This window comes from Phytophthora parasitica, assembly GCF_000247585.1.
Source record: "Phytophthora parasitica INRA-310 unplaced genomic scaffold supercont2.7, whole genome shotgun sequence".
Lineage (NCBI taxonomy): Eukaryota > Oomycota > Peronosporomycetes > Peronosporales > Peronosporaceae > Phytophthora > Phytophthora nicotianae.
In genome coordinates this window covers 1123247-1133863 of record NW_008648993.1, presented here as the reverse complement: position 1 = coordinate 1133863, position 10617 = coordinate 1123247, and the positions used below count along the sequence as shown (strand labels likewise).

Below are 10617 nucleotides of genomic sequence, written 5' to 3'. Positions count from 1 at the left end.
CCCCCCTGGAGGCATTTCCAATGGTGCTTGTTGCGAGATACTGACCGGATGGCTTCCTTTACTGGCGAAAGTATTGAAAAGCAACGTTGCTTTTCAAACATGCAGAAGGATGACATGCTCACTCAGCTTCGACAAATGTCCCTGTTACGTTCACGTCACCCTTATCAGAGAAAAATTGCAGCAAGTATTTAATTCCAAGACGTGGAGTGCAGGATCCAGGGTCGCTATTTGATCTCGACAGGGCTATGATCAGGAGCATGTCAGCATCTGCACTTGCTCTCGGTAAAGCGAACTTCCTGAAAGCTTGAATATTTTAGCTCTTTCAACGACAGCGAACTTTGCTACGAATTGACACGATCCCTGCTTCATCCAGCCTTGGTGATCATTAAAAGATTAGCTTCTATTTGAGTGGAAACCTTCAATGGGGTATCGAACTGCTCGTCAATGGTGACACGATCAGTGAACATACTGCACGATTCGCTCCAAACGGGAAGTATGCTGCACTCGGCGTGATAGACTTTGTCGTTATCGATTTCCGTGGTAACAAACATGGACAACCTTGCATGCCGGGAAAGATCTCTGTTTTCTTTAAGCGATTGAATGAGCAGCTCATAATGTTCACTTCTGACAGCTTTGGAGATGTTTCCTTCCCAAGGCAAGTTGTAGAATATTGCACACGAGTTACAAGTTACGTTACAAGTTATTTGATACAACCCAAATTTTGCGAGAGAAAAGAAGTATACTCAGGCCGATCATGCGTCCCTAGTTGATGTCCAAATGAAGTATTCCATCTAACTCTTACACGGAGTTCTTGCGCTGGAAGCTAGTGTCGGGGTCCGACCGCTCACCACTCAGGCTTTCATCCTCGGTCAGGGCCACTTGCACCGAATTAAGCGGAGCAGCTTGTGGCGGTACAACATCCGTCGTGTTGAGCGGCACAGCGCCGTCGTTAGCGTCGCTCGAGACGTCGATGCCGTAAAAGTCGTAGATGGTCTTGACCGTGACCTCCGTGTCCTTGTTGTTAATGTCCTTGTGGTACGCCTCCAGTGCGAGCCAGAAGAGCGGCACAATGTACAGCGCAGAGAACACGTCAAGCGTGTAGTGCTTACGCGAGGCCACAATGAGGAACGCGATGGTAATCTGCACGAGAACCATGATGCTGATTCCGTACTTGTTAGGCCAGTACTTCCACACCGTCAAGATGAACGACACCGTGTAGATCGTGTGGGAGCTGAACATCAAGTCTCCACAGCCATTAAGCGAGTCCAGACGCGTGAACAACTCGCCAATACTGGGCGGGTTGAACTCGGGGTTGGGGACGACGCAGGGCACCGGGTCGTCCGGGTTGGCTGCCAAGCACGTGTCGTTAAACTTGAGTTCGCAGTGGTCAGCAGGGCCCGGCAGAGCCGTCACGAGGAAGGAAATGCAGCGGAAAACCAGACAGATACTGAGCTGCAATAGACAGCGCTTGAGTGTGATCACAAGGTACCGCGGACGGCCGGGCTCCTGTCGGAAGAGCGGGATCGTCAGCACCAGGGCGATGGCTGGAGCGAAGATCGTGGCGAACACGAGGATGTCCGAGAGGTCTGAGGCCCAGCCCGTCAACTCTCCCATGAGCTCGTAGCCCAAATCGTGGAGCGTGAAGCGCTGCTCCGTTGAGAGGTAGTGGGCCTGGATGTAGTACGCCAGGTTGTGGAAGATAGCGTGGGCGTACTGCATGAACACACACGGAAGGATGATCTTCCACTCCTTAGCCAGAAGCTGTAGCTCGATCTTCACATAGTTGATGAAGTTCTCCTTGTCACGGAGCTGCCAGCGCCTCCCCATTGTCGATGGTTCTTAATAAAGTGATTGAGTGGTAGCAAACACGCTTGTATTCGCTGGGATCAAACGGAACTGTACATCATTACAAGAAGGTGAGCATTTTTACAGCTGCAAAGGCATCTTTGGTAGCCATTTTTGGGTCATGGACGTACTTCGGAGCTGTGCGCTGCGTGCTGCCGAGCTGGTTATCGAGTGGCGCGACTTCCCTCCTCTTCCGTGTGTGTGGAACGGCGCTGAACCTGCGCTCTTGGCCTGCTGTTTGGTTGTGACATCGAAAACGGGCCCAAAATGCCCATTGTGCCTAATTATACCAACCTCTGAAACCTCTTATTTTTAATGCCCGATCTACGTGTAAGACAATAACAGCAACTTTCGTCGGTCATAAGACTTTTTTATTTCCTTTGTTAAATTGTTTACCTTTCTAAACGATTCCCATTGTGAAATGCCACGTTGCACGGGGATTACGCACTTTGACGATCATTTGGAGAGATGTTGTCGCAGATCAAGGCTTGGAATACGTCGCTTTGACTGTCACAGTGTGAAAACAGTGCAAGAAACAACGAGGTGTGACTCACACCTCGTTGTTTCTTCATCGCTTCACTTTGCTCGATGCGATGCATGGAGATAACCTGCGCCTGCTTGTTATCTCGGTGACGCCATGTCGCTGGTTGAAGGTTGCTTCGACAGCTTGTCAAAATGTCCTATTCTCCGGAGCAATGCTCCTAATGATAGAGCTGTCGGTTTCCACACTTGAGCACTTCCACCTGGATTTTCCTCCTTCGCAGCGTTAGACTCGTACGATCATGAAGCGACTGGGAGGTTCTTCATCGGATGATGCTGGCGAGCAAGAGCGAGGCGCGCATCTTCAACTCGCGCAGCGCCACCGCAAGATCGTCGCTGGCAGCTTCAAGGGCCGCAAAGCTCTGGAGCCGGAATTTGCCACACCTGGCGTCGTCGGTAAGCTCACGTTGAGCTTTACGACTTCGACGTCATTGGCAAAACACGCACGAATCACCTGCCAATTACCGGACCACGGGTGGACGTTGCCGACTGCTCCACCGACTGCCGTGCTCCACCTACCGTCTCCGAATGAACCTGCAACAACAACAGCGCTGCCGCAGGTCAAGATGACGTGGAGTTCGACCACGCGGACGATGGAATTCACGCTATTGAACGAGAATGTGATACCTGCCGATACTCCGTTGATACTGGTAGTTTCCGGGGTTGGAACGCCCGAGAAGGCGACGCCACAGGGCGAAGCTATCGTCACGACATTCGAGAAATTGGCGGTGAGAAGCACCGTACCGACATCCACGCGCGGAGGGCAAATTATTGACGGCCCTGCTGTATTTACTTTACCGAAGATCGTGCCTGGATCCATTAGTGGAAAAAAGCGCTGGAGGCCGTTTAATTGCCGCCCTGGAGCAGTGTCGGATGTGACGCTGGCGTTTATAGTTAATGGAAAAGTTCCTTCTGGAGGAAAAATGTTGGTAGAGTTGCCGTCCGATGGATGGGATATGGATGAACAGCCGAGAGTTCTGCTCCGCACACCAGTGCATCATAATAAACCTCTTACATCTTCATGGGACTGCAACCAGCACACACTGGAGATTTACTTGGGTGCTGATGGGACGTCAATCGACACGAAGATGAGCGTGATACTCACAATTGAAAACGTGAAGAATCCAAAGAAAGAGACAATGTTCTTGGCTGCGTCCAGTGACGCAGCAACTACAGCAGCCCGTCTTACCACTTTATCGGCAAGTGGAGGTGTGATCGACGGTCCCACTAGGGTGGAAGTAGCGCGCATCAGTGAACTTAGAGAACGGGACTTTGAGGTGCTTACAAAAGTCCTTGATGCCGATGCAGCAGACAATCCTTCGACTGGAGATGGTATCCCCATTGATAGAATCCCAGAACTATTACGACGAGCTGGATTAACACTCTCTGACGAGCTGTATCAGAAGCTTGTAATACCGTGCTTTCCGGTGCGCGATGCTGTTCCAGTCTCCGATCCAGAAGTTGATAATACAGAACCTGCCAATACACCGCGCAGTGACAAGTTATCTCGAGAAGAACTATTAAATGTGTTCGCTGTTGTGTACGCACCTGCGTACAAATATGGGCAGGAACTGCGTTTGGCTTGTGGACGAGGTCATCTCGAGCTCGTTCGAGAATGGATAAGTCGGGGTTGTAACCCGAACGCTGGTGACGCCACAGGTTGGTCTGCGTTACACTACGCAGCCGACTACGGCCAGCTTGATGTACTTAATCTTCTGGTCGAGATGACCACATGTCAACAGGAGTACGACAGTAATAGCGAGAGTAAATCCATGACGCTGGAGATTAACGCCCGGGACGGCCATGGCTGGACGCCTCTGATGTGTGCAGCGGCCAATGGCCACATCGACATCATTCAGAAGCTACTAGCGCTTGGTGCGAGCATCTTGTTGACCAGTACAGAACACCGATCCGCCTTGCATTGGGCAGCTATTCGCGGCATGGCTACAGCGGCATCGCTCCTCCTTGCAGCCGGAGCAGACGTGAACCAAGTCGATCGCTGCGGCTGGACGCCCCTGCACTGTGCGACGCTGCACGGCAACACCAACTGCGCAACTATCCTCACCGATAAAGGTGCCAAGCCAGCGGCGAAGGACAAACTGGACTACGCGGCCCAGTACTACGGCGATGCCGCCTTCTTCCCATCCAAACCACTTCAACTTGTATAAGCTCTTTGACATGCATAATCTGATTGGTTAAATTTCTAAACCAATGTCTGATTCGTCAAAATGATTGCGCAAACGCATTTGAGTTTTCGACCAATAGGATCTAGTTTGAAGTGCACAAGCAGATCTGCCACAAGAATACGCAGATCGAGGAGCTCCGTTGCCGGCCAAGTTGCCCATTCCCCAAGTGTCTGCGCATTAACGACAAATAGTAGAACTATGCCCACGTCCGCAGCAGCCAAGGTATTGGCCGAGGTGTATCGCCTGCACCACATCCCGCTGCCGCCCATCACGCTGCAGGCGCTACTGAAGCGCGGCCCGCACGCCAGCCAAGCTGTCGCTGCGTCACTCCAGAACGATCCACAGGCGCTCTCCAAGTGGCGCGAGGTGAATGCACCCGCCATCGTTACGTCCGCGCAGTTGCTGCACCGCGAAGTTCCCATCCGTATCGCGCGTCGTATTGTGGACCTCGAGAACCTGCCGGACGAGCTGCCACAGGCCGCGCCCATCGTGTCACTGCGCGAGCAGCTACTAGACAGCTTCGACCGCCTCATGAGCTGCCCGCTACCCGCCAACCTCGCGAGCGAGCGTGATTTTATGGATCTGCACCGCAAGATCCGCAAGCAACACGCCACTATGCACGGCAACATCGCCGAGGCCGTACAGGCGCTCGAATACGAGCCCCAGGGCCTCAGCGAATCGCTGGACAACTTCTACAACTCGCGTATCGGCATTCGCATGCTTGTGGACCAGCACGTTGCAGCCCAGACTCCTAAGTCTGGCTTCTCAGGCATTGTTAACGACGAGACCTCTCCCGTTAAGATCGCACGGGACATTGTGCAACAGGTGCGCCCGTTGTGGCAGGAGAGTCTCAGTGGCGAGCAGCTGCCCGAGATCATTGTCAGCGGCGATGAAGACGCCACGTACCGCTATGTACCGCAGCACATTGAGATCATCTTAACTGAGGTGTTCAAGAACGCTGTGCTCAACAGCGTTGCGGCCGCAAAGAGGACTGGAGCCTCGTCGCCTCCGCCTGTCAATGTGTTGATCTCTGGTGGACAGCATGGCGTGTGTGTCAAAGTGTCGGATCTGGGCGGTGGCATGACCCGTAAGGAAGCCAACGAGCTGTCCAACTACTACCACACGGCCACGTCCCCACCCTCGAGCGGATACGATCCCGTAGCGGACGTGCTGGAGAGACGTGCCAGTGGATTGGACTTCTCGGATTCGTTCGGATTGCGTATCGCGCAGCTCTACGCCAAGTACTTTGGCGGCGAGCTGGCTATTATGCCTATGGAGGGACACGGCGTGGACACGTATATTTACATGAACTGCCTCACTGGCGCATCAGAGCTCAAGTAGGTTAAGCCAAGTGCAGCGACTGAAAGATTCACACAGTTTACAGTTAGCAAAAAGCTTGCAGCAGGATGAAGAAAAATGCAGTGTGTACGACGTGCTAGCAATGATAAAAAAAACTGGAATACTTTCTGGGCTTATTTAGTTTAGCCGTTTTTTTTTTTAATGTCCAAGAAATCGCTCGGTAGAATGCAAAGCCTTCCGTTCCGACTGCTGGTCGTGAACGAATTAAATCTTCAAAGCGACCGACATAATTGGCAGCTACCCGGCGTTGTTGCGGAGTCCGAATGCGGCCCCCTATGGAAATCCAAGCCGTAAGCGTCGTGAACACTATCTCTCATGGTTGTTTTTATGAATATCTCACTACTTGTAGTTGACATCGTAGAAGCAATTCATACCCGCAAGAGTTGGGGCTCCTTCTACTATCTCCTCAGCTAGTAACGGTCAACTTTTTATGCTTGAAAGTAGAGCTCGCTCGAGCTCCAGCACAGAGTAAGTAGAACCTATCGAATTTTAAGTGATCGCGGGTCGACTTATGTTTGTTGCTTGGTAGTTGTCGTTTTTGCGGCTTTACCACCCCGACGAGGAGCTGTAAACACACTGAATCCTCTCGACCCTGTATCCCGCTATCTTAATGCTGACTGGAAGCAATGTGGGTAGGTTGGCGTTGAATCCGCTGTACAGCGCAAAGATATTCGTACTAATTGAATGCTTGTTACATTATAGCGAACCTTTGATATGGGAGGCGCGCTCATTAGAAAGGTTAGATTTGTCTCGTGATCTCGACTCTAGGATTGTTTATCTGGATGTACCAGATTGCTCTTTTATCAAACTCGTTGTCTACGCACCGTTTAAGAGCAACCTCACTCAACAGGTACTCAGCGCGTTTGGTACCAAGACCAGTAAAAACTCTCGCTGACAACTTTATACCCTGTGCAGGTTGTGCTGGAAGATGTTGAATTGCTAGGGTCAACAAAAGATTCGTCAGTTGCTCAGGAACTGCACGCCGTCAAGCATGACAATGATCAAATCAACTACGGGTTTAGTGTCATTAATCGACCCATGCTACTGCCTCCCGCTAATGACTACGACGAGTTGCAAGCAGTATTACTGGATGCTGGAGTGCCGATGGACTTGGTAGTACAGATATCCAACATGTCTAGAGATGACGAAATACTACTACAACCAACTGGCGAGGTTATCCCAGAATTGAGATCTCCAAGCAATACATCCCGTGCAATTTCTGGTAACGGTACAGTGATATCGGAAGAACGGGACAGCCGAACCAATGACGAGAAGGACGTAACCTCACCGTTCGAGAGCGCCCTGCGGCAGTATTTGGAGCAATCCGCTCGAGAACGATCGATGCTCGAGAAAATTTTCGCCACAAACATATCAACATCCACAGTTGATGTATCTTCGTGGCAACCTCCAACAAATTCACCAACTGACCCTGCTAACAGCAACGAGATCACACTATATACTTTCGGAACGTTCTTCACGCAATGTTTATTCTGCGGTGGACCAGATATCCAAGTGACCTGCATACAGATGGCTGAACGTACTGCTCCTCTGGTGAAAAAAGTTATTGGCGCAACCTGTGCGTTTGAAGGTATCGTTGCACTCATCGTAGTTGGTATTCGAGAGGCAAAGACATCCCAAGTCTTCCAGACAGCAATTCATCTAGCATACACCGTTTTCCTGACTGAGACGGCGAGTACGAAAAAAATGTCAGAACACGGGGAAGATGAACATTGTGGAGGGGTGTCAGCATTAAACCTTATTGAGGAAGTTGCCTGTCCAAATTGGAGCTACGGGTTACGCGTCATTCTGGAGTGGGCTCTTGTAAGTTCGTTTTGCTGGTCCATCGGGAAACCTACATTATTAAAGATGAATCGCAATTTTGAAAGGATGGGACGATTGTCTAAAACACCTCAGTCGGTCGATCGGGGTTTCCTGCAGTTTATCCGCTTAATGGTCGATCAAGATTTGACCCGTACGGTTTTCTTTGATGAGCTTGTTGATTCTACTCCAACCAGCAACACTACAGGGCTCAATTTTGCGCGAAATCGCTTACGATTGTTGCGTCTGATAACGCGGAACGACCTTATCCGTTGTCAAGTACCCGCAAATACGAAAGAAAGTATTCATACTCTTTGCAGCACAGTTTTGTGTTTACATTCTCAGCAAAGTGACGAAATGACGTTGAAACGTGATGACAATGACATTATGATACGTCTGGCATCGGAGTGTCTAGCGACACTTGATCGACCTGCTTCGAGTGGCAGGCAACTAGAAGGCTCAAACAACACAGATCGTCATCATTCAAACCATTATTCCCATACTGCCTTATTCGTTCAAGATGCTCTTCTAAATGCCGAGATGACAGCATTTACTTCGCAGTTGCAACGATATTTTTCGTTTCAACCTCGCCCAACCGGCCTGTATCGGCATTCTTTCGTTCGCGCGAATGCAAAAGCTTCCAAGGATGGCCTACCGGATACATGTGAATCATTTCAAAAGGGTAACATTGCTTTCCAAGGCCAGGTTGGCGCCCGAATACCCCCAACAACAACCTTTCACGACGAAATCCAGAGAAAAACGGCTCCATTCGTGTTTGATATTGGTGCCAAGAAGTCGACGGCTGGGATGTCATCTCTCCCTGTAGGTAAACAAGATGTTGTGTCAAGCTTCGCTTCTTTCAAAGGCACAATTGAGCGGCGCAGTGATCCTCCAAAACGATATAATAAGGTATCCCCTGAGCAAGACATGCAAACTCCGTCATCCGCAAAAGCTTCAATAACTACGACAAGCAAACCACACATCACAACGGTTGACAACAATACGGTAAAGGTTTTACTGAGTAGGTTATCTGGTTTACAGGGCCCAACCGAAGAATCGTCATCAATTCCAGATATTATGACGGTAAATCGAGCACCTACTACATTAAATTGTACGCCTACCGCAACAATGGGACCTCGTGCTGCAACTCCAACGGCGGCCAACCCTCCAGTATCAATCCCCGGTAACTCTGCACTTAACCGTAAACAACCGGAAGACATTAAGCAATTGGTCAACACAAGAAGTACTGACCAGCCTGAGCGTCGCACTGGAGGCGTCAACGGAAAGAGCAAAGAGAAGGTGAAAAGCAATAGCAAACACGATGGCAAAGATCCAGATCATTGCGTTGTTCAATAACACGATTATCACGCTGGCTTCGAATCTGCTGCTCGATATTCAGGAGCTCGAATCACCTTTTTGCAGATAATGGAGATCATATCGCCGCTGGTGTTCGCCGAGGAGCAATATCGAAATTTGCACAACGACAATTGTTACTTCTCTGGAACATATTTCTACGGCAAAAACCCTTTTCAAGGCTAGCACCAAAACTACTCGTGGCTCTCGGTGTCTAAATAAAGCGCACGCGGCCTTCACCCCATATTTTATATACGTGGTTAACGGAGGCGGGTAGCTGATAATACAGCGAGTCTGACACGAGTTTCAGGCGGTAGTCGCCTTTGACGCCGTAATTCACTCAATTTTAGGAATTGGAGGTAAAAAAAAGGTATGTACCTCTTCCCCTAAGTATTGACAGTGCGCTCGACTCAGTTTTAGTGCTAACAGAAGGCGTTTTAAAACACTAGAATGGCCCGCTTTAGAAGCAGGTTTTTGGCGCTGTTACACTGAAACCTCACACAAAGCCGTTAAATAGTGCTAATTTTTCTTCCAATAATGTTAGAGATGATTCAAAGCCTAAGATTTAGTAATGATTACGATACAATTTAGGCTACGCGGAAACAAGTCGCGAAGAGCCGTAATCTACGGCAGCTTCTTCAATCGGCTGCGATCCGTGAATGTGAGCTCTGCTGACCCGTGGTATTTCAGCCGCTTACGTGTGCAAATAATAGTTTGCATTAACTTTGGAAGCGTTAGAAAGCACTTGTCAATTATTGCAGGTGTAAGCTGATCAAACGATCTCTCCACTGCAAAAATTAGGTCGTCTAGATTGGTAGACTTTCGTTTCAGCTATAATGGCCGCAACGAGTGAAAAATACCAAGATCTAAAGCATTTAGATCTGGTGAGCGAGATGTCATCTCAACATTCCAGCCACTTTCATCTCAACATTCCAGCCACTTTTCTCTCCAGCGGCGAGGCCTTTGTACATATTGAACCATTTCTCGTCAATGTGCACGACATCGTACATGTGGTCCATCTTGAAGGCACCTAATAATAACAGTAAGTAAATAATATTGAAATATTCACATTTGTATTAAAAGGTGTATGTACCTAGTTGTCATTGTACGTGCATGAGGCAGTACTGCAGCCGGCGTTGCTTGTGTTCCTCTGTCTTTCTCTCCAGCGGCCACAATATCATGGTCAAAAACAGATACGTGGGGGGCCCGCATTGTCCGGCTGGACGTACACCACATTACTTTTCCTTCCTGTAGCAGCAAAAAGCAATTACTGTCAAAACGTGTTTTTCAGAAAAACCAAACACAGAACTTACCTGGCCATTTTTTTTCGGATAGCAGGAAAACCCTTCTCTTTCAGCACTTTCTTGTAGATTTTCCGCGTCATGTTCACAGTTTAGTCACGAGCGTCCCTTTCACTCTATTTTAGACGTTCGCTCCGCCGGTACACGTTCAATAATCGGACAAATACCAATTTTGCCGTCAAAATATTTGTTGCCTTCCCGCTAAAACGCGGTCT

The 10617-nt window shown here is 49.4% G+C and overlaps 4 protein-coding genes across 4 annotated transcripts; 3 read left to right on the top strand and 1 right to left on the bottom strand.

Annotated features, from left to right (window-relative positions):
• On the bottom strand, window positions 1-2151 carry PPTG_05390 (hypothetical protein). The gene is made up of 2 exons (XM_008898932.1): window positions 1977-2151; window positions 1-1896 (listed from the first exon to the last, which is right to left on the bottom strand). Exon 2 carries the CDS (start codon window positions 1825-1827, stop codon window positions 799-801), a length of 1029 nt encoding a protein of 342 aa, XP_008897180.1. The 5' UTR covers window positions 1828-1896; window positions 1977-2151; the 3' UTR covers window positions 1-798.
• A 163-nt stretch (window positions 2152-2314) lies between these two features.
• PPTG_05389 (hypothetical protein) lies at window positions 2315-4672 on the top strand. The gene has a single exon (XM_008898931.1). It carries the CDS (start codon window positions 2628-2630, stop codon window positions 4551-4553), a length of 1926 nt encoding a protein of 641 aa, XP_008897179.1. The 5' UTR covers window positions 2315-2627; the 3' UTR covers window positions 4554-4672.
• PPTG_05388 (hypothetical protein) lies at window positions 4646-6090 on the top strand. Its single transcript, XM_008898930.1, has one exon. The coding sequence runs from the start codon at window positions 4770-4772 to the stop codon at window positions 5910-5912; it is 1143 nt and encodes a 380-aa protein (XP_008897178.1). The 5' UTR covers window positions 4646-4769; the 3' UTR covers window positions 5913-6090.
• An 878-nt stretch (window positions 6091-6968) lies between these two features.
• PPTG_05387 (hypothetical protein) lies at window positions 6969-9104 on the top strand (the record flags this gene model as incomplete). The annotated part of the gene is made up of 2 exons (XM_008898929.1): window positions 6969-7751; window positions 8790-9104. The coding sequence occupies 2 exons, from the start codon at window positions 6969-6971 to the stop codon at window positions 9102-9104; spliced, it is 1098 nt and encodes a 365-aa protein (XP_008897177.1).
• Window positions 9105-10617: the final 1513 nt, after the last annotated feature.

Bases quoted from the DNA above. Each gene is read 5' to 3' on its own strand.
- PPTG_05390 (XM_008898932.1), bottom strand. From the start codon at position 1,827: ATGGGGAGGCGCTGGCAGCTCCGTGACAAGGAGAACTTCATCAACTAT.
- PPTG_05389 (XM_008898931.1), top strand. From the start codon at position 2,628: ATGAAGCGACTGGGAGGTTCTTCATCGGATGATGCTGGCGAGCAAGAG.
- PPTG_05388 (XM_008898930.1), top strand. From the start codon at position 4,770: ATGCCCACGTCCGCAGCAGCCAAGGTATTGGCCGAGGTGTATCGCCTG.